This window comes from Clytia hemisphaerica, unplaced genomic scaffold (assembly GCF_902728285.1).
Source record: "Clytia hemisphaerica strain Z4C2 unplaced genomic scaffold, Clytia hemisphaerica genome assembly, whole genome shotgun sequence".
Lineage (NCBI taxonomy): Eukaryota > Metazoa > Cnidaria > Hydrozoa > Leptothecata > Clytiidae > Clytia > Clytia hemisphaerica.
The window spans coordinates 425,733-449,496 of NW_027104558.1; the positions used below are offsets into that span (position 1 = coordinate 425,733).

The window sequence follows — 23,764 nt, forward strand, 5'->3', positions numbered from 1 at the left end:
AACAATTTCGCATATCAGCTAAGACAGTTGAACACAAAAAAAGTAGCAACTAATTGGTTGATGGTGCAAAGTGAGTTATGGGATTAGATTTTTAGACCATTCAGGGGCTTTCCTCACCCCTTGGAGCAATGTTAATCTAAAACAGAGTAGAGAAGATTTTGTTATTTTTCCTCGTTCAATAATGTAAGAACAAGCTAAAGAAAACTAAGTCACAGTTTTCGTCTATTCATGATATGCACCATTCCAATGTCTTCCACGGACCCAACAGCTCATTGGTTGAAAGTGACGTATTGACATATTTTACGTCACTGTTCCCTTTCGCTCCGGTGTGATTTTCGTTACGGATCTAGTGTGTTCATATTGGTTTCGGAACATTTCAGAGCAAGAAAACGGAGCAGTTTCGTTCCGATGAAAAAAAGTAGAGCGAAACCGTTTCGATCTATTTTGCTTTGTAACGTCTTCTTTTTTGACGTTTCGAATTTTGACGTTCACATTTGTTTCGGAACGGAACGGAATTGTAACGTCTGAACATGGTCTCAGTTATTGGGTCTGAGATGTAATGTCATAAGATATCGCAGTGGTACATATCATGAATAGAACTAAAACTTATTCATAAGCACTGGGCGAAATCTTGTCTTTCCATTTTCGAAAGATGTTGAGAAGATCAACTTTCAACAAATTTCCAAAATTTTCGAAAGATGAAGTTTCAAATTTGTTGAAAGATATTGGAAGCTCATCTTTCGATGTCTTTCGACTTTTAGGAAGATGAACTTCTCTATTTTTCCAAGATTTGGAAAGACGAACTTACAAGTTTGTTGAATTTTGTTGAAAATTCATCTTCCAACAACTTTCTATTTTTCGAAAGACGAACTTCTCTGTATTTCAAAAGTTTTGAAATATGAACTTTCAATTTTTCAAAAAGATGTTGAAAAGTCGTTTTTCGACGTCTTTCAACTTTTCGAAAGATGAACTTCTCTGTATTTCAAAAGTTTCGGAATTTGAACTTTCAATTTTTCAAAAAGATGTTGAAAAGTCGTTTATCGACGTCTTTCAACTTTTCGAAAGATGAACTTCTCTGTATTTCAAAAGTTTTGAAATATGAACTTTCAATTTTTCAAAAAGATGTTGAAAACTCGTATATCGACGTCTTCCAACTTTTCGAAAGGCGAACTTTTACACTTTTACGTTTAATATTTAATGTTTAATATTTTTTAAATACACGCTTTTTTATAGGAACAATTTTAAAAGAACACGAGTTTGCTGATTTTAATGGGTTTTAATAGATTTTAAGCCATTTTAATTTCTTAAGGAAGAAAACTAATCGTAAGAACATTTAAGCCTAAAAACCTCGAAAAATTAAGAACAGTCCAGACAGCCCAGCCTGAGCCAAAATTTTCTGGTTCTTCTTATAAAAAAAGCAAAAATTTCGACGCTCGTATTTCGACGTCTTTCAACTTCTCGAAAGATGAACTTCTCTTGGTTTTTCCATGTTGCTGAATGAAAGAAGGACGCGCCAAAACGTTTACGAACCAAAGTCCGCACTGATGATTACCGGGGATCAAAAAGACTATCTGAAGCATAATTTTTGACGTTTAAAACACAAGACGATACTAAAATATCTAAATTTCTTGTAAAATGAAATAGTTTTAAGTGTATTACATACACAGTTTATGGTTAAATACTGTAAATATAATATCCACATCATTGGAAGTACTTTTGCAAACCCCCGGAAAAAAACTTATTTTCGAATGTTATGATTTATGATTGCCGGCAAATTTCTTTTTGTAATTTTGAAACTGGAAGCTGTGGAGTGGAAGGCAGTGTGTGTGTGTGATGAGGAAGACAGCAAACCAAAGCAAAGCCAAAATGCAGTGCAAATGGAAACTTTATTCTAAAGATATGAAATGGGAATCAAAAGATGCTAAGGTGAGCTCCTTTTTATATATTTCTAATTATCAACCACACTTCAATCATACTTTTTGTGTCCAGTCTGGTATGTGTCTGTATGACTATACATACACATACACATGGCTACACCACAGCTTTTCAAAGCTATGGGCAGTTCCAGTTATAGTCTGTTAACCCCAAGTGGACGATGTGGATTTTCCACAACAATTTACTTTTGAAAAACTTCAGGGTATTATAGCCTCCCAAGCCAAGGGGAGGGAGGCACTTAGGCAAAATTGGGTATGTTTCGCTGCTGGTGACAGGGTCACATTTTTAGGCTCCATAGCCATCAGACGGCTGACCAATTAAATCAGAAAAATTTCAAAACAAATGAACTACGCAGCTCTGCTAGTAGTAGTACTCTACCATTTTGTTTGATTTAATGTTGTATTTTAATGACCAAACCAGCCAGGTCAATCATTCGAGAGCTATGCATGTTAGCCTCCACTGATGCAAGTTCCAAGTTGCCCAATTTCACGGTATATGACAGGTTACCCAAAAATTTAGATTTTTGATTATTTTGGACAATCTTCAGGGTGGAAATCAGAAAATCTTTTAATTTTTCATCTATTTTATTAATTTTTGCCACTTTTCAGGGTGAAAATGGGAAACATTTTCAATTTTTCGTTCTGACAGAGTCCCAATTTTGCCGAAAATTCATATCTGACAGGGTCCACTTTTCAAACTCCAACGGCACATCCCTGTCGGCTGTCTAGATCAGTACCCCGTAGGAGCAAGCCTCCTTTTCAAAAGTTTTCCACCAAGGACGTTTTAATACCAATTTTTTATCTATTATAATGTGTAATGTATATACAGGAATTCTTCTTGATAATCAACCAAGTAGGGGGTCAAGCAGCTAGTACAAGACATGTCATCTAAATGCATTTTCGTAAGAAGCTGGTAACATCATCACACATACCATGAGTGGTCCTAAATCCGACAGCCCTGCCTAAATCCGACGTGGTCTTTCAAAGATGCAAACTAAAATGAAAACAATATACATATACCGCGCGGTATATGCGCGGCGCGTCCCGTGCGGCCGTATGCATCTGAAGCAAACATTTTTCATACCTGTTATTTGGGGGGTTGGAATTAAGCAAGGCTGTCAAATTTAGGACTACTCACGGTATACACTTAGTACTACCCTTGAAAGTAGGTTTTCGACCGTTACAGTGACAGATAAAAAGAATATAATCAGATAAAATAATATCTGGTCCCTTTAGAACCTTTGAATTTTTTCATCTTTCAATATGAGATTGCAACATTTTAGGAAATATTTTAGATAATAAATTTCTCTGACAACCCGCAAACCGATTTTAAGATTTTTGTAAGGAAATCAAATTCACATAACACACCACCAGGCACCAACTGGTATGATGTCTTGTACTAACTGCTTGATCCCCCTGGACCAAAGCTGGTCACTTTTGTTTTAACTAGTTGTCTTTCCATTTTCAGGAGATAAAATAAAAGTTGGTTGGTTGGAATGCAAGCTGTCAGATCATTTTATTTTGGAAAATTCTTATTCTGACTTCCCTGTTAGAATTAATGAAGATTTTGTCATAACATGGTTGAAGTAAAAAATGATGTTAAATTAAACTCAAGGTGGAATCTCAAATGATAACATAGCTGAAGGTAGGCCTTTTAGACATAGTTTTTTAGTCTAAAAACAAAGAAATGTTGACGTTTTTGTTTTTGCTATGGAACTGAAAAAGATGACATGATTAAATACACATTTTTTAATAAGCAACTCCAATTTTCTGGTCAGGCCTAGGGTTACTTAGCATTCTGGTCCATTTTCTAAAAAAATTGCTTTGAATACCCCTAATATTATACCATATTTATGTGTATTGGGTCAAAGGGCTATAGTTTGCTACAAAGTCTTGACCTAAGTTCAAAATATTTTTGAAAATAGGTTTTTGTAACCTTTTTTAGAACTCTTTAGAAATAGAAACAATCTGAATAATTTGTCTTACTAAAGGGTCTTTCTACTATAGTCTACTGAAAGCTGTAAATAACTTATCAACAATTTTACAAACCTCTTTTAGTTATACACCATTTTGTATGCCTGGATTTCAATACTGATTCAATTTCTATTTGTTTTATTAGGGTCATGACGTAAGGACAGTTACTGGCTGATTTTGAAATGCACTTGAAAAACGATGCTGCAAAACAAAAATGTATGTTGCTATCATGCAATCAAGATATTTATATGCTTCATGTGGTAGTTCGTTTCAACTTGGTAATATTTTCATACTCTAGGTCCCAAGTATATTATAAATTATGATAAAATATTGCAAAATCTAATAAAAGTGGGGGTCTGAATAACAAGGTGGAGTTTAAAAATTTTCGGTCTGGTTCAGATTTATGCTTCTTTTACTGTGTAGATTTTTCGTTGGATAATGTGTTTAAGGTTTGAAAATATTCTTCAAAGGCATTCAAAAATATCCCAGAATATGTTAAATTGAGAAAATGGATAGACTTTTGGTTTACCCCTGAAATTAATTTTGTCAAAATGTTGGAGTCCGCCCATTCAAGAAACTTTTTGACTTTTTTCTAGGAAGTTTGACTTGCCACTCGGATTGAATCTTGTTTTTTAATTATCAAAAAAATATTAGAAATAGTTTTGAAACACCCGGTATACCTTTTGACGACGATGTGAGGAATCAATTCCAGTTTTCCAAACATTGAAAGTTTACTCTCTCTCTCTCTCAAACTCGCAAAGGGATCACACAATTTTTTATACTTATGTATAAGGGTATTTTAAATAGTGCAATTTACACATTATGCTTGTTTTTTTTGTGATTTAGGAGATTAAATTATTTGAAACTTTGTTAACTGAGGCTCAGCATATGCTTTATAGGCAATGTTTAATTTTTTCCAAGAGATCAGTCTGGATATGCTTGTTAGCAGTATGCTTATAAAAATGTCTATAATTTAGTAGAATTGATCTCCATTGTAGAAAGCATTCCCAAAGTATTTAACGAGGATTTCGCACTTACGGGAATAGAAATTTCAATGTATCATTTAATGTCCTTTGAAGCCCTATGGCCAATCTATTCCTTGATAGGGACGAAGGTTCTAAAAACTTATAATTTAGATTAGTTATTTTATTATTGAAAATGAAATTAAATTATAGAAATTACACGCATTTTTTTATAAGAACCAGTAGATTCTTGCTCAGGCTGGGCTGTTTCTTAATTTTTGCAATTTTTCAGGCTTAAATGTTTCTTATGATGTTCTTAACCGCTTAGTTTCTTTACTTTAAAAAATCAGTTAAAATCTACTATTAAAATAAGTGTTTTCTTGATAATTCTGAAAGCTGAGGCTCAGATTGTTCTTAATTGTTCTTAGGTTTTGGCCAAATTTCAGCCTCGTGCTAATAAAATTGTCTTATACAAAACGTGTAATTTGTCATTCAAATGTATTTTATAGGGCTACTTAATTTTTTAGCAAAAAGTCATCACTACCGTACTATTTTGTTTCATATTTTCTGTTTTCTATGCTTTGTAAATATATGAATTGTTCGTTTTAATGTCACAGAAAAAATTTATCCGCACATAAACACAAATTATTTAAAAGATCTCTCATTTACTTTTGAAGACTTGTTAATGAAAGATTTCGAAAAAAGCAAAAATCATCTTCCAAAGTATTTAGAAAGTTTCGGAATATGTATGACATTTCAACATATTAGGAAGTTAGGAATTTAATTTTTCAAGCCTGTTTGAAAGATTGAGAATGTGGTCTTTCAACTTTTTTGGAAAGTTGGGAAGACGATCTGGTCGAAAGATGTTGGAAGGTAAGTTGCACAACTTCCCAATCCTTGTTGAAAGACCAACTTTAAAACCTGTCGAAAGATGTCAGAATATGAAATTTCAACATATTAGGAAGTTGGGAATTTCATTTTCCCAGCCTGTTTGAAAGTTTGAGAAGGTCGTCTTTCAACTTTTTTGGAAAGATGGGAAGATGATCTGGTCGAAAGATGTTGAAAGGTAAGGTGCACATCTTTCCAATTTTTGTTGAAAGACCAACTTTCAACTCTGTCAAAAGGTGTGGAAATGTGACCTTCCTACATCTTTCCGACGATTTGAAAGACATTATTTCGCCCAGTGAAGGTGATGATGGTAACAGTCACCTGAAAATCTGAGTCTTTGATGGAATTCTCCATCCTTTAGCACCAATTTTCTTTGAAGGAACATGATTAGCAGTTAGTTTGATATGCGAAGCAGCAGAAAATTCATATGGTAGTCTTATGGAAATCGAAAGTGAATTTGAAGCGATTGAATTCAGTTCGATGGTTAAATCTTCTGATGGAAATCGAGCTAAAAAGGAATGAATTGATTTATCAGTAACAATAAACTAATTCCCGACCCTTATAGTAGGACTGAAGTTTAATTTTCTGTTTTTTCCAACCCTTACAGGGACTTTAAGGCCTGAGTACCCCCCCCCTGGGAACAGTAATTATGTTATTATGTGAATACTATGACATTTTATACGGGGTGGTATAACAACTGAAAATCTTCAAGAAGCAGTTATTCCAAAGTGGAGTAAGCGCACATTTTCTAAACGCTTTTAAAAAAAAGTTTTCCTAAATTAACGCAAAAAATTCGGAACTTTTTAAAGCAAATTTTTATTTTGGGAAAAGTAATATAATTCAATTGTCCCAACGCCAATCCCAGACAGTCTTGAGACTTGGTGGAACGTAGAAGAATCCAAATTCTGGGACATTTCTAGATAACTCACCTTTAGTTTGCCAAATAATTGGTTTCGCCATCCTTGGTCCCGGTTCTTTCGAATCTCGGTCCCGTAACTCTATATCAAATGAATACCATGTGTTAGGATTCAATTTCGTTAGAGTGAAATCAAGCCACGAATTTTTAACATTTTTCCACGGAATACGTCTCTCGGGTCTTGCTCTTGGATTGTAAAGCTCTTTCTGGAGAAGGATATATCTAAAATTCAAGAGAAAATCAATGACCTTTATATACCCTGGATATTACCAGTTTCTCGATCCCTGCCAAACAAAACTTTTGAAGTGGTGCCCCATTTTTTACTAAATGCATTTTACTAAATCAAGTCAACATGTATAAAAATGTATAACAATTTTTCTCACTACTAAAGTGGAGAGATTAGTTAGATTTTCAACTAAGCTCGTAAAAAGACCGGCTTGTCCGGTCAGTGGAATCTCAGCGTGCTTGTCTTGAACATCCATATTTTCCTATCTTACATTCAATGTTTTGTATGGACTGTCAATTATTTTGTTGCCAGCTGTCAATAGTAAGTAATGAACAGTCAATACAAAAGAACTGACGGACGGTCAATATATTCTTTTAGTTTTCAAGAAAATTGATTGATAATCAGTGTAAAATATTTTTGTCAATAATCAATGTCTTTTTACATTGTAATAAGGAGGTTAAGCATACCAGGATAATCACGACGACAGACGAAAAATGTAATAGGCTAGTGAAAATACGAAATTCGATTGGTTGAAACTCACTAGCCTGTTAAATTCTCGTTCGTCGTCGTGATTTTACCGATTTACTTAACTTCACTAAAGGTCGCTACCCACTCAGCATTTTAGGGTCGTCGAACAAGGCGCGCGGCTTAATTATTGCATAAATTACATAAATCAAGCCTTCAAAGGCTGTCACCTTGAGCTAGCGCAACAAGAGTTAAAACTTTTCAACTTTTTTTCGCTAGGCTGTGCGGCTTCCCTATTGTTCTTTCTTAAATAGCCAATCAGAAGAGAGAGTTAACTCTCTTGTACCGTGAGCAAAAAGATATCAACAATAGAAAAAAGAAAAAATGTGCAGCATATCTCCCCTTTATTTTGGATCAGTGGAATGGGAAAAGCGTTCAGCGACCAAAGCGCCCGAGATGTGCGCCTTGTTCGACGACCATAAAATGCTGAGTGGGAAGCGACCTTAATAAGGAGGTTACAGATGTGCCTTACGTCATTGGTTTTCCCTTGAGTTCAGGATGTAAAACCATGTGAATAGTTGATGTGTTCCATGTATTGATTTTAACGTTGGCAGATTGTACAGAAGTTTTGAAGGAGGATGCTGAAAAACAATGAAAACATTTTCTACAGTGAAGTCTTCATAACTCAAACAACTATAATTCGAACGTCTCTTCATAATTCGAACAAGTTTTCTGGACCCTTCAATTGAAAATGCCTTCAAACCAATTTTCATAATTTCGAACAAATTTGTATGATGACCATTATAAAATCTTCTAATAGTAATATGTATTTTAATAAATGACATGTCACTGCAATAAGGGCAAAAGATCCAATCAGTGACAAATAAAATTGACGAGTAAACAAACGATTTGACTCTTATCTAAAAAATAAAACCTTTAAAGCGAGAAAAGATTTGAGACAAAGGGGATTTCCCTGCGAAATTTTAAACACCACAAATGGTTTTAAGCGTGTTAAACTACAGTTGGAAAGTAGCGTTTAAACTCTGAGTCTTAAGACTTAGAACCTTTAGGATCTCAGGATTTGAAAGCTCAAATTTCCTCCAAAACGGCTTGGAATATAGTCTAGAAGCCACCAAACCCCTCCAAAATCGAAATATTCAATGAAAGAAAAAAAGTGGGCAATTCTCGCCCGAGCTTTAAATTCTGAAAAACATTAAAATACCGGACGACGTCGGAACAGCTAGTTTATATTAATCATTGCTTACCCAGAGTTTTAGTTGTAAAGCTACCGATAAATTCAACGACTTCTCCACTTTCATTGCTATCGTCACCTTCAACTGAACTCATTTTCGTTCGCACAATTGTCACGTTGTAAGACGTATTCGGATCCAAGTTTTTGATTTCGTAATTGAAAGGATTTGTTGTCTTACTTGATACAAGTTGCATCTCTCCTAAACGAACCTAAGAAAAGAAGAAGTTTAAAGGTTTTATTTTTACATATGTCTGCCTATTGTTACATTATGCTGATATAAGCAAAGAAATGTTTTTCTTTTCCTTTTTCTGAACAGTCTTGCTCCACATCCGTGTCAATCCAATGTGAAAAAGCTTGTGAATTAAAATTGACGAGTAAGCAAACGATATCACTTTTATTTAAAATACAAGACCTTTAACTCCCTTGATTATTTTGATTTTGTTCATCTTACCTCATAAGAGTACTGTGGCTGAGGAGCCGCCCAGAATATTGTGGCAGTTGTGGGTGATACCGAATACAGTCTGAATTTATTGTCTAAAAAAGAAAAGAAAAAAAAGTTAATTCATTGATTCTTTAGGAAACCTCTCAGATAAACATTCCCGAATTGGACACAGCGTTGTTTTAACATTCATCTATTCATCTTAAGCAAAAATGGGTGCTGGGTATGTGCGTGCCGCCTTGAGGGTCGTTTTTTTACCTTTCAAAGTCTCTCTAAGGGTCAGAAAAATCATAAAGTTTTAAACTAGTCCTTCTGATAGATAGATAGATATGCCCTCCGATGCATCGGAATGGGTCCTACCCACGGTGGAGTAGGAATCACAGCGCAAGCAGACATTGCGACCCTGCAGATGCGAGCTGCCGAGCCATGGTGTACCACGACACTCGAACTACACGGGAGAACGGATGTCCTCGCAAGTGTAGAACCTCCTAAGTGTCTCGGCACACCACAATGTCTGGAATATCTACCCATACTCTTGTATCAAAGTTATGGTACCCAATTCCCCTCACATGGTATGGGTTGACCCGGGCAAAGGAGCATATATTCACTTGCCAAGTAAATCGTAGTGCCACAGTGGGTATCGAACTCGAGCTTCCTGGACAGAAGTCAAGCACGATAACCACTACACCACAACGCCACAGCTAGTCCCTCCAAGGGTTGGAAAATTCACGATTTTTAGGAATTTCTTTTTATTTCGAGAGAACTAATTGTAAAAAAGTCTCTCTAAGGGTCACCTTTTCAGCAAAGATCGGTTTCTCTAAGGGTCAGGGTTTGGAGATCCGGTAAGCACATAGCCAGCATCCCTTAACCCTAGTCCACCCCCCCCCCGGGACCTAGGTAAACTGTAAAATTTTACAAGGCCAGTTTGAGCCTTTGGACATTAGGTAAGTTCTCGAACCACAATCATGGTCGTAGGGAAATTCCTACAAAACCTTGTAACCAAAAACGATTTGGAAGCGCTCTAACTTAGGTTGGAAGCTAGACTTCAAACGCTAGACTTAAGACTTCAAAAGTTCTTAAATGGTCCAATGAGTCTCATAGCCTTTAAGTCGATAAACGCCTCCCAATATTGAAATATTCAATTACATTTAACAAATAGCCCAAAAGCGACTTTCTCGCCCGAACTTAAAATTTCGAAAAACAAGGAAATATCCAAAATTTTCAATATATTTCGACGCCTCGACCTTTAAACATTTAAAGTAGAAAATAAATACTAAACTTACTAGTTTGAATAACAGGGCATTTAACACTATGCTCAGCAAACATATTACTTGTGGTGAAAGCAACCACTTTGAACGAATAACTGACATTCCCAACTAAAAAAAGAAATCCATTAATGGTAATAGGGCAATATTAAGCCCCCAGTGCCGTCAGAAAGATTTTAATATTGGACAACTGACCCAGCTGGCACACAACGTTTTTTCGACGTTTATCTGATGAACGTTGAAACAACGTTGTGTGCCAGCTGGGGAGGCTAATGACGCCGTGAGGTGTGCTGAGACCATGGTTTAGCTTGAGGGAGAAAATATTTTGAAACTAAGTTCAAGATGGCCAGAAAATGCACTCAAAAATAAATTTCATTTTGAGAAGTAAAGGAAAAAAAATTAATTCGTCAGAAAATATATAGCCCCCCCCCCCCGGAAGCTACGGTATCGTTCCCTTTGATCGAACTCAATAGCTAAGCAATTTCGAGAGAAACAATTTTATAAATTCCATCATTTCAAATAAAACTTACCAAAGCCATCAATGAGTGCAGAAAGGGTCTTTTTATTCGAAAAAGTTGCTGACGACTGCATTCCTTCTTCAGTTCGCCACGTGACTTTAAAATATCTTAATTGTTGGTAAGGGTCTTTTAATTGTTTCCACGTGATCAGATATTTATCGTTCGAGTTCTTACAGTTTGCTTCGATCTGACCTGAAAAGATAAAAGCCACAAATATCACAACAATACGAATCGCAATACTTGGTGAAAGTTTCCCAGCTGGCATAGAACGTTTTTTCAACGTTTATGTAATGTTCACAACGTCCAAATAACGTTGAATGAACGTTGTATGTCAGCTGGCTTCGGCACTATTGATGGCGGTAAAAATCTGTGAATACCAGGGTAGAAGAATGTAGGGTGTTCGCAGACTAGACCTCCGAAAAACTAATTTTTTTGCGAAAAAGTTAATCTTACAGGGATAAAACAGGCGAAGAAGTGACCCTTAGAGAGACTTTTCCATGATTTTCATACCCTTAAAGAGATCCAAGGGGGGAGAAACTTGGCAACTACTTAAGGTATCCCCAATTCATGATATGCACCACTGTAATGTCAGAAGACATTGCAATGGTGTATCAATTGTTTCTCAAAACTGACAAGAAAGAGGTTAACACTCGGAAGAATCGATTCAAAGCGAACCAACGATTAATCCGTACCTAATTAAACTAAAAACAAAAAACCTTTAGTCATTTTGAAAAGTTAAAAACTCCAACACCACAACAATAACACATGAAACATGGCATGACATGAAAGCATAATTAGTAGGCGAAATAAATATTTTCTTATCATTGTTTTGATGCTAGAACCAGTGAAAGTTTTAAATCTTGATCACCAAATACAAACCTAGTTCGACCACGTGTATTTTCTTGCGTTCTGTTTCTCCCAAAACTCGGTCCCAGATTACCAAATTATCCATTTGTATTTTAGAATCTTTAAACGCCGTCAAACGGTTGAAAACTAGATTCGGATATTGTCCGATTTCCAAATCCAAAACGGTTTTCGGATTGTAATTCAAATTAACGGATTTTTGTTTTTGTTTAGTATGTCCGTCCACATACATTTGCATTTGGTTTTGAGTCAGTGTGACCATGACGTTATACCACGTGTTGGGTTTTATGACTGCGGACGAACTGTGAATATCTTTCGAATACCATTTAGCAATGATTTTGTTCGTTCCTGAAAAAAACACTTTATTTTTAATACACGTTTTTCTTTTTATAAGAACAAACTATATAAGAACATAGGTTTCGATGGCCAAAATGTTAAGAACAAGTTAAGAACATTTTAAAGCCTTCGGGACTCTAATACACCCATTTTCTTAGGAAAATGGACAAAATTGCTCAAAAAATGGTGAAAATAAGAACATTTGTTAAGGATTAAAACTAAAAAAGTTAAGAACATTTGAAGGCTTCAAAAATTTTGGATGCTTTTATAAAAAAAGGTGCATGACCAGTGAACCTATAAATCTACAATGGGCTTTTCCAGAAAAAAACCGTACCCCCCCTGTTGAGGAGCTCCAACCTTTTGTGAACTACCCCCTTGGAATTCCAGGCAACTTTAGGATCATACCCCTCTGGAATTCCGAATTTTTACAGATCTTCATTCATTACCCCCATAGAATTCCACTTATTTTTGACGGATTTTTGTCTACTGCTATGGAATTCCACTGCATTTCAAACCATACCCCCTTGGAATAGAAATGGACTCCTCAACAGGGGGTGCACGGTTTTCTTCTGGAAAATCCCAATCAGTTTTCTGATTGGTTTATCCTTGAAAGTAACACAAAAAAATCAAACAACATCCTGGACACGAGGTCAATACAAAATTAGAATAGTGAGAGTTTGTATCTTGTTCATTTTATATAGCGAGTTTGGTAAGCTTTGTTCGATTGATGCCCAGTTTGGGACCTACTAACCTTAAGTAAACTTTTCCTGGAGAGGACTAATTTTGTTGAAATTAGTTCTTGCCTAATTAGAAAAACTAGTGTCTAGCCAAAGTTGGTGCCTAGAAAAAAACTTTCCTCGCCTAATCAAAATTTGTACATGGTAATCCAAAGCACTTTTAGGATTGCTGACTGTTCGCTAAAATTAGTTCTTGCCAAAATTCACTTCCTTAAGGTATTTGTAGTGGGTGGGGGCAGGGGTGGTAAATTAAGAGACAAACAAAAACATCAAAAAACACTTTAGGATGGTTAACCCTTTCCGTGCCCACGGGGGAAAAATGGCAAAATAAATGGACAAAGATTTTCAAGGCGATGCAGTTGTTTTCGGCGGGAGAAAATGAAAAAAGTATTTTGAGCAGCCGATGGCATGTATATTTGTCCTCATCAGTTGTTGGCCGCCAGGCCCAATGACAAATATACTGAACATGGGCACGGGAAGGGTTAATAATGCTGGTTAATAAAGCGATGAAATCATACCTCCATCAACTTCGTAGAAGAACTGGAGACCAAGCAAGGTTGTAACTCCTCCATCTGTAGTCCCAAGAAATCGAAATGTTTCTTTAGAAGAGCTTCGTTTAATGGATGTTAATTTGGTCCAAAAGCTAACGGTCAAACCTTTGTTACAATTAGCGGGGTCAACAAGACAAGCATGTTGGAATGAACCTGAAAAATGTAAAGATGAAGAAAAAAAATTTAATAAGCTTTCCAATGACCTATGTGAACCCTGGAAAGATCTATACCCGCCAGCTTTAATAGAAGCTTTTAGAAAAAGTGGTACCCGCAAAGAAGTCAATATTGTACCTGGAACTATATCAAAAGTATTTAAAAAAAAGAAGAAATAGTGGAAAAAGGCCAACAAACCTCAATTTTACCGAACACCAATTGAGGCTCAAGGGGCTAAAGAAATAAGGCAGTTTGAGGCGACCTGAAGGCTTTTCAATAGTTGTCTACCCGAAGAAAGGGGGGAGGGCGTCACTCTTTCTGCCAGGGTTACTCCAAATACTCCACAGAAACAAGAACAGCAGCCTCGAAGCCTTAACAAAAATTTGATAGTGTTCTTACAAAAAAATGTACTAAAGTCTGTCTCGAAATAATTTGCAGCTGGAGACAAAAATGGCTGTAACTTTTGATAGAATTCGAATCAAGTTGCGATTAAGTGCTTGTTAAAAAGATATTCGTGAGTGGAATATTATCAAGTAAAAAATTTGAGAAAAAAAAGGAAAATGAAAATGAAAAATGAAGAAGAAAAAAATCAACTTTTTGTAGAAATGTGGTATAATTACCATTTTTCACAGGAGTGATTCTTCAATCTTAGATCATCATCACCGTCAAAAAAATTTTCAAAAATATTCATTCAATCAAAAGATATCAAACAAAGTTTATTGCTGGTTGACTCTATAAAATAGTAAAAACTGGTAAAAAACGACAAAAAAAACAGCCTTTTGTCGATCAACCAGCAATAAACTTTGTTTGATATCTTTTGATTGAATGAATATTTTTGAAAAGTTTTTTCACATTGATGATGATCTACGATTGAAGAGTCACTCCTGTGAAAATGGTAATTATACCACATTTCTACAAAAAGTTGATTTTTTTCTTCTTCATTTTTCATTTTCATATTCCTTTTTTTTCTCAATTTTTTTACTTGATAATATCCCACTCACGAATATCTTTTTAACGAGCACAAAATCGCAACTTGATTCGAATTCTATCAAAGGTTACAGCTATTTTTTTCTCCAGCTGCAAATTATTTCGAGACAGACTTTATAAAAACTTCAGATATGAGATGGAGTTTTTATAAGATGCTTTAATAATTGGTCATTTGAAGTAATAAAAATGATGCGTTCTTTAGAAAAAGTAAGAAAATTGTTTTATTACAGGTTAACAACCATCCAAATGTAAAAACTCCATCTCGTCCATAAAACTTTCACGTAATCTACAGAGTTTTGTGCCCAAATAAAATGACAACATTCGTATACTCTTACCTAAGTTAGCTGAAGACTTGAGCGGTGAAAACTCAAGGAATCCGTTACCGTTACCCGAAACACTGAGCGTACTCCGTCCTTGTACTGTAGGGTTTTTGTTTTCGATAATTTCACGTACCCATGTTGAGTAATCAAGCGGCCAAAAATGTCTCGGTTGAAGATACGCTAAAATGAAAAAGGAATTGATAAATATCAATTTTCAAAAAATATCCTTTGCATTGAAAAATTAGCGTTAAATTTGTGTCAAAATTAGACCAGAGTCGTTTATAATCCGTGTAATGAAGTAATATGGGTTACACGCTTTTTTTTATTAGAACACCCAAAACTTGGCTAAGCCTGCTTATTTTTTTGGCAGTTTTCATCCTAAAATGTTCTTAAATGCGTTCTTAATTTTTCAGACTACTCTAAATCGACAATATCATGCAAAACAAAGAGCACTTAAAATTGGTAAAATTTGGACAATATTTGACTCTCGATTTTAGAAAATACATCCCTAAGTATAAACTGACTTCAATATGTCCCTTCCGTTATTTTTTGCCCATTTTCTACTACGTCTGAATTAGTCATCAAAATTTTCAGATTTCTTCTAGATTTTGATTTGTGTCGGCCGAGAAAATAAGCATGTCTAAGACCGTGTTCAGACGTTACGGTTCCGTTCCGTTCCGAAACGAAACGGTTCCGAAACAAGTGTGAACGTCAAAGTTCGAAACGTCAAAAAAGAAGACGTTACAAAGCAAAACAGATCGAAACGGTTTCGCTCCACTCTTTTCCTCGAAACGGAACTGCTCTGTTTTCTTGCTCCGAAGCGTTCCGAAACCAATATGAACACATTCGATCCGTAAATCATACTGGAGCGAAACGGAACAGTAACGTGTGAACGCGTAAAGCGTTCAAAACCGTAAGTTGAACTCATCAGTTTGGCAATTTCAGAGGGCTCGATCAAAGGTCAGATAATTACTGAATTTTTTTCATCGAGTATAAAAATAGTTACTTCCTTTTTAGATATGTAAGAATATTTTAGGGCACTTAAACATTCCAAAGGAATCTACGAAAAGAAAATATCAATAGAGACATTACTGTGGGTTATTATAAGTAGATTGACAATCAAATACAAAAATGACACAAAAATATAGATTAGATAAAGTGAGTTGTTTGTTGGAATTTTCAAGTTATGAGGTATAAAAATGTAAGAAAAAAATGTCCACTGTAGAGAAATCCTTTTAAACCTTTTTTGGAAGAAAGTTTATAAGCTTTATGGTTAGATACAGAAAACCACAAAAGTTCTTAACAGGAAAATCTCTAGTTCAATTAAATCATATTATTGCCTCATAACCACCAGGGGGGGGGTACTTAGGCATCCAAAGTCCCGCTAAGGGTCGGAAAAATCGGAAAATCAAATTTTAGTCCCACTAAGGGTCGAAAAAATAGGAAAATTTCAACTTTATACTGCCGGAAAAAACAAAATTTGGTCAAAATTGGGCTAACCAGTTGGGATAACCACAAACAGTCTGCAATATCAATAATACAGTTCCAGTGCTATTTTATAAAGTTGCAGGCCCGGCGGAACAACTGTAAAAGTGGGGAGGCTGAAAACTCAAAATGACATAAAATTCCCTAGACTAGGAATTTGAGATGAAAATCTCATTTGCTCAAAAGTGGTCTCCCCGCTTTCGCCGGGCCTGAAGTTGGTATGTAGTAGAAAAAAACCTCTTGTCGGCGTCTCAGCCTGTCTCAAATTTCCTGTAGTTTAACCCTTTGTGCATCTAGGGTGGTTACTGTATATGGAAACTTTTTGTAGAACTTGAATTGAGATTAACAAAGATATCATTAGACTGGCACGCCAGTCAGACTGGAACGGTATCACGCGGGAAAAGTGAGCTTAGGAGTTAGGTAAGCGTAGGAAGAAATTTTGTCGGCGGCAAGGGCTGAAAGCAGCAGCAGCCAACTGAAAACTGTTAATCAGCAGCCTCTCACCAAGTTTAGCTCGTTCTCCTATGCAGCTCCTATTCTAGCAAACGCCCGCCGCCTTTATGTTCCCACCTCTGACATGATTAATTAACAGACTAGTTTGCTAGTCTATGATATCATCGGAAAAGCTTTTTGATTTGATAACGAAATAAATAGAGCATTTTGGAAACAGGTTAAAGAAATATGATATGCTTGTTAAAAAGTACGCACTTTAAGGTCCTCCGGCCTTTCATTGTCTTACTGGATGGATATTTTTTATCGATATAAAATAAAAACAGTGAAACAATGAAATCCGAGAAGGTTCAAAACGAGAAAAACTTTTTAGTAGGTGACTAATTTGCTTCTTCCGGTCACATATACTTAGTACGGGGATCAAGTTTAAAATGGTTCACCTGAAAGGCTTAAAGTCTCCCCAGAAGTCAATATTTCATCTTTGCATGGGTAAAACTTTATAGCTTTTCACCCCCAAATCATCACCGTTTCGTCCATAGATTAGAAACCTATAACTTTATGAGTAAATATTCCATTTTAATGGGTCTGTGTAATTTTCAAGTAAAGACACACACCCCGTAAACTGAGGGACTTTTTCTCTATGCAACACTATCAATAAAGATTAAATGTTTTAAATTTTTATCCGATTTGCGATATTTGAACAAAACAGGAGGGTGCTCACTGTTCACACATCACAGTTAAGACACAAATGTCGTGTATACACGTTCTGCAAAGCAAATTATACTCTAATGGGCACTTTTGGTCATAAATCCTGAGCACTTGAGATTCATGAGAAACACTGCTTTTTTGAAGGTTTTTCAGTAATGCAAAGGTTGTTCAAATTGCTTCCTTGTCTAGAAATCTCAGCAGAAAGTTTAGCTCCTCAGAATACCCAGCTGACACACAACGTTGTTTCAACGTTTTTCTAATGATGTTACATGGACGTTGTGAACGTTAGAAAAACGTCGAAACAACGTTGTGTGCCAGCTGGGTAGATTGAAATGATCTTTGATTATTTTTAAAGAATATCGCTCACTTAGTAGATAAGTTAAACTAAACTAGACGATAGACGCATGTAGACAAATGGTCACTTAAGTTAACAATGTCTCCATACTGTAGCTCAAGATTTTCTTAATTTGATGCATAAAACTCTGGGGGGGGGGGTACTTAGGCAAAATGGGTGCCAGGTATATCAGGCATATGCGAGTCATGAGGGTCCTTTTTCACACCCCTGAATGTCCCCCAAAAGGGGTACAAAATCCATTAAAAAAGCAAATTGACTTGGACATACCCGTCATCTCGCAAACCTATTACCCCCCGGACATAAAACATACTTCAATGTCGAATTCAAATTGACTTTACAGGTCTTAAAACATTTAGACCATGACCAAATTGTCACCGAGCGGTTAGCACACAACGTTGTTTTAACGTTAAAATAACGTTATTTGGACGTTATGAATGTCACATGGACGTTGTTTTGACGTTGTGTGCCGTCTGGGCGAGCGGCTAGTTTAGGATTGATTTTTAAATAAATTACTGTCATGAACAAATAAAATGGCATAAACCGTGAAACTCTATAAGAGCTTGCAACCATGACGATTTAGTTATGAAAGGTGGTCTGGTCGGAGCTGTTTATACGTTTTCAATTATCCGGTATCAACTGACAACGAGTATTTTTATAACTTCCGGTGTTCAGATGTTTAACAGTTACATTATATGGTTTGATAAGTCATCTAAATAGTAGATAACAGAATATCTGATACTACTTGCTTTGCCTTGAAAATTAATGAACGAATTGTATAGAATACAGCATACAAAGAATACCCTAAACAGTGGCATATTCCGTGGGCCTTGGCCTTGAATCGACCAATCATCATCTTTATCCTTATATTTGGATGCAGGCGATCTAGGTAAACCAGACCGTAAACCATAAACAAAATATGATAAAGCAGATTGTGAAATAGTTTACGAGGCCCCTTTACGGTCTCCTGGGTCATACTTTAAAGAGAGTACCACAACTTGGTCTAATGTCGACATCACTCTTCTAATCCCGACACCTTTCTTCAGAGATAGGGATAGTAGAAAGGTCAAAATCGCTTATGAAAACTATATTTCTTTGCTTAGCGACCAGAGAGGAAAAATACCTTTTGTCTATCAGTCATTCTGACCTTACTATTATTCCTATCTCTTAAAGTGGGTGTCAGAATTAGAAGAGGGGTGTCGACATTAGACCAACTTACGGTACCAACTGTATCAGACATAAGATGAAAATATACGAACCGTCGATTGATATCTTGTGGTCTTTGTCATCCTGATTAGCTAAGCCACTCGTTAAAAACAAAACATCAAATAATACCACCAGCATGGACCATAATTTCAAACTATTTTTCCAAACAGCCATGTTGTAACACCAAAATAAATTACAGTACCCAATATATTTAAGTCACAATTTTATTAAAATGTCATTGTATTTTTACCAAGCAAAGTGATTTTCTGTTGTATATAATATTTATTATGCTCTCTGATTGAAATAACGCTAGTTTTGTTATTGCCTGTTGATGAAAGTAATGAAAAATTTTTTTAACAACAATCATAAAGTTGTTCGAAACAGTAATAAAGAGAAAATGACAAAAAACACAGACAAGAGAATTGAAAAACCATTAAAAGTTGTAAAATGTCAATCAATTATACACCTTTTCTTTATAAGAACATCCAAAAATTTTGAAGGCTTTGCATGTTCTTTAGTTTTTGAGTTTTAAGCCTAAAAATACTCTTAAGATGTTCTTAATTTTTGAGTGCATTTTGGTCTATTTTCGTAAGAAATTGGGTGTTTTAAAGTTCCAAAAGCCTTAAAGTGTTCTTTAACTTGTTCTTAAGATTTGAGATTTTGGCCCTCGAAGCCTTATGTTCTTATATAGTTTGTTCTTATAAAAGAAAACGTATAATGTACTATCAATGATGACAGTTTATTTCACATGATGATGTGAAAAACCAATATACTCTAATTTGATTGGCTGATTTAATTGTTTTCAACCAATCAGAAAAATGCTTGTATAAATGTTTGAAAATTCGAACGTTCAAACAAATTGAAAGCGAATGACCCAGTAAATAATCAAATTTCCACAACGAAATTATTAATCAATGGCCGATGAACACTTTTTTATATCCAGTTTCAAAGCCTCAAAGGGCCTAGATACGAATCTTCTAGATGGGAAATAAGGCCACTTTTTTCCCAAACAAGCTAAACGCGTGACCCGCCTGGTTTTCACACAAACGCCAGATTGAAAGTAGATCTTAGAAAATCTTAAAATAAGATTTGAAAATATACCGCTTAAAAACAAAGAAAAGGCTAGATTCAATCCTTCATTCTAAATGTGGCAAAAACCTTGCTTGAGAAAGGTTGAAGATTCATTTCTAGCATTTCTAAACTCAATGGTACCCATTCTCCAGAATCATCCAATCAGTTTGTAAGTACAGTTGACGTTCTACTATTCGATAGGCTCCCTTATCCGATGAAATTTAAAGTCCCCGTCTACAAAAAACTCTCATAAAAGACGCTCCCTTATTCGATTAAAGTCCAATTCCCCTTGAAGATCGAATTAGAGAGCGTCAACTGTATCTTGTGTCATACCCACCGTAAAAAGGTTCAAAAATCCTTAAAATTGTCAAAATGAAGCAATGAACCATTTCTGTCATTAAAATATCATAGAAACGTAAAAAAAAGAATTTGTCGAGGAACAGATAAAAACATTGTTTTTACTACGAAATGACGAGATACTCTTATTAACAAAATGATGAATGATCAAATTAAATCTGTCTGTCTTACCGCCTTGTAATGTTTGTTTACTTGACAAATAACAAAAGCTCTTTAAAAAAGAAAGACTTTTCTCGTAAGAAGAAAACACTGTAAATCTACGACTACCAATAATTTACTCTACACTTTTTTCTTGTAAGAAGAAACTATATATGAACATGAGGCTTCGATGGCTAAAATATTAAGAACAAGTAAAGAATATTTTAGCCCAATGTGGTTAACTTTAAGGTCTTTAAGGTTACAGTACACAATTTAGACAATGAAATATACAAAGATTAACAGTCAAATAGTTGCTATCAAGCCCCACTTCACTCAAGGCCAGCCACCTACAATAGGCGCGGCCGTAAGCGTCAAAATGAGAGAAAGTGCACTCCAAGGGATCCATAACGGCCGAGGATATCCATAATGCATTCTTTAATTTTCTCATTTTGTTTGCCAACGAAACATGGTGAAGAAAAATTTCTTATGAAAAAACGTTTCGAGGTTGCGATATTGATGATATAACCTTTCGCATATGACGTGGAGACTTAATGATAAAATAGACGAAATTTACGAAACTGGTAAACAGCATTATTACCACTAGAACTAAAATCTGTCTCAAAAGTGTTTGGGTACTTTACTTGTTTAAGGACTTCTCAGCACCCATTTATACTAAATTAAGAAGTTATAAACCATTTGAAAGATATTTTATGGAGAAAGGTGTGAAATATTACGGAAAGATCTGTAAACTAAAATGTATGGGGCCTTCCCAACCCCGATGTCTCTCTCTCGAATTGACGATTTTAAAGCGATCTTTCAGATCACTGATGTCATCATTGAAAGATGAAAGATCAAAGATGGAAGAGTTCACTTCCCAGCTGGCACACAACATTGTTACAACGTTCACCTAACGTAATATGGACGCTGTGAACATTAGATGGACGTTGAAACAACGTTGCGTGCCAGCTGGGTTCGTTGTTCAAAACACGTTTCGAAATAAAGTTGAAATCTTAAGTGAACTAACATTATGCAAGCCAACTAAAGGGATGATAACGGAGGTCACAAAATATCCGAATAACGTCCAAACAGCGTCCAAACAGCGTCCAGAACGTCAATGCAACGTTAGATGAACATTGGAACAACGTTGTGCTCCGACACACCCCGTTCTCACAGACCCGGTGGGATTTTCTCAGCCAGTGGGAATAAAAATAATGGACTGAAACTCGATGAGGATTGATATTCCCATACTTTTTATGGGTGGAGATTTCAATTATTTTGTTTTCCAGTCAGAAAATCCAGTGGGGATGGAAAATAAAGCATACTATTTTGCAGTGAGGATTGGTTTATTTCATTATTTTCAGTGGGGACAAAAATTGGAGGATAATTTTCCAACGGGGACGATTTTTGGACAATTTTTCCAGTGGGAAGGGTTCCCAGTGGGTCTGTGAATAGGGGGTGTTCCGACTGAAAAAACCTGGCACACTGCTTCCAATATGATTCATTGATCAATTGGAATCAGACACTAACGTTGAAGTGAGATGGTCGGAAATGGTGAACGCATAAAGAAAGACATTGAGTTTGAAGCTCCGAGGGAGCTAGAGAGGTATCTCAACGTTTCTCAAGCAACAAAAAAGTGAAGCCTTAAGATTTGACCCGCATTTAATTTTATTTACAAATAAAATTCACACTTTAACCTTTAAATCGTAAGTTCCATTTTTTCAGACAAGGGTACTTAAACAGGTACACCAATGGAGTACTCCATGGACGGGTATGTTTTACAACAACCCCTTCCGAAGTAAACTTAACAATAATTATGGCGTGACATTTGACAAATTGGCTCTAAGTTTACATCTGATTTCGATCAAATGATTACAAAAACCTTTCCACCTAAGCATTTCTTTTTTGATTTTACAACATTTCGCTAGTGCAATAATTCAAAATTTGACAACAAACTCTTTTTATATAGAATCTAGGATCTCAAGCCAGCCAAAAAAGCTTTTATCAGCCCATGTCAACGAAAGCAGCCGGCAAGGCGACCTTTTTTTCTGATGTGTTCTGAGAGTATATTTCAACTAGAAATGGTGATGTGTTCGGACGAGACATGGGTATAATCAAGGTCATCTAACTAACGTGTTCTTGCTGTCTAGGTAACCTCCTAGAAAGCTTCGGAACACATCTTTTAAGGAAACAGGGGTATAATCAAGAGAAAATGTAGAACACATCAAACCATAAAGTAGTGATAAGTTTAGGAAGACATATAATGCGACAACGTTTCCTAAAAATCAGAACAAATCATTGTATAAAAAATTGAAAGGTCATGACATTTGGTCTCCTAGAAGATAAGAACACATATTTCTAAAAAAATCTCTCCGCTGGCTGCTTCTGATGTCAACCCACAAACAGCTGTCATACCAAACAAAATGATGACAAAAATAATTATGAAATTTCGAAATTCTCTAATGGAGTTGACAATTTGTTACAAAAACGAAAGAATTATGAATAAAATAGACATGACAGTGGCAAATGAACAAATCCAATACTGCATTGAATAGATATCATAACTACTTGCTGAGAAATCCGATTAGATTAAAAATAGAGGCTGTCTTTCAAACACAACTATACGTTTTTTTATAAAAACAAACTATATAAGAACATAAGGCTTCAATGGTTAAAATATTAAGAACAGTTTAAGGCTTTGCAGACTCTAAAACAGCCAATTTTTAAGAAAATCGCACAGAAATACTCACAAAATGTTGAAAATAAGAACATTTTCTTTATATTTAAAACTCAAAAGGCTAAGAACATCTTTTCTAAAGGCTTAAAAAATCTAGGATATTTATATAAAAACGGACAACATAGGTATTTTTGTTTTTCTGAGATTGTCGCAATTCTCCGACAATTTATTACAAGCTGATATATCCTCTGTTGACCTTAGAAAGCCCTTTACACATTATGTATTCTGTTTATTCGTTAAATATTAGAAATCAATAACGGAAATACATGTGCCTCGACAATAGGGGGGTGGGGGGGGGGTGTTGGGGGGCCATGACCCCCTCACTTTTTTGAACAACTTTAAACAGACCATTTAATCAAATTCTCCCCAATTCAATAACGTTTCAGGGTGTTTTGAGGGTTTCTTCGTCGGCCAGCAGGCGGGCGACATTTTTTTCCAAAACTTTGGACCCCCACTCGAAATGGCCCATGTAAATA

At 35.6% G+C, this 23,764-nt stretch overlaps 1 protein-coding gene and 1 long non-coding RNA gene across 3 annotated transcripts in view; one reads left to right on the forward strand and one right to left on the reverse strand.

Annotated features, from left to right (window-relative positions):
• LOC136822990 (adhesion G protein-coupled receptor E2-like) overlaps positions 1–23,764 on the reverse strand; it is a 68,481-nt gene that overhangs the window by 34,945 nt on the left and 9,772 nt on the right. The window contains exons 1-11 of one of the 2 annotated variants that reach the window (XM_067079298.1): positions 19,042–19,312; positions 14,803–14,967; positions 13,295–13,480; positions 11,719–12,051; positions 10,852–11,031; positions 10,340–10,432; positions 9,069–9,151; positions 8,631–8,826; positions 7,898–8,006; positions 6,688–6,896; positions 6,080–6,266 (exon numbers count right to left, since the gene is read on the reverse strand). In XM_067079298.1, the coding sequence (XP_066935399.1) occupies positions 6,080–6,266; positions 6,688–6,896; positions 7,898–8,006; positions 8,631–8,826; positions 9,069–9,151; positions 10,340–10,432; positions 10,852–11,031; positions 11,719–12,051; positions 13,295–13,480; positions 14,803–14,967; positions 19,042–19,162 (1,862 nt within the window). In that variant the 5' untranslated portion in view covers positions 19,163–19,312. Of the gene's footprint in view, positions 1–6,079; positions 6,267–6,687; positions 6,897–7,897; positions 8,007–8,630; positions 8,827–9,068; positions 9,152–10,339; positions 10,433–10,851; positions 11,032–11,718; positions 12,052–13,294; positions 13,481–14,802; positions 14,968–19,041; positions 19,313–23,764 lie in introns of those variants that run through there. The other variant, XM_067079297.1, reaches the window with a different exon arrangement.
• Positions 1,998–4,292, forward strand: LOC136822982 (uncharacterized). Its single transcript, XR_010848976.1, has 2 exons — positions 1,998–3,579; positions 4,054–4,292. It is a non-coding gene; the product is annotated as an uncharacterized lncRNA (long non-coding RNA).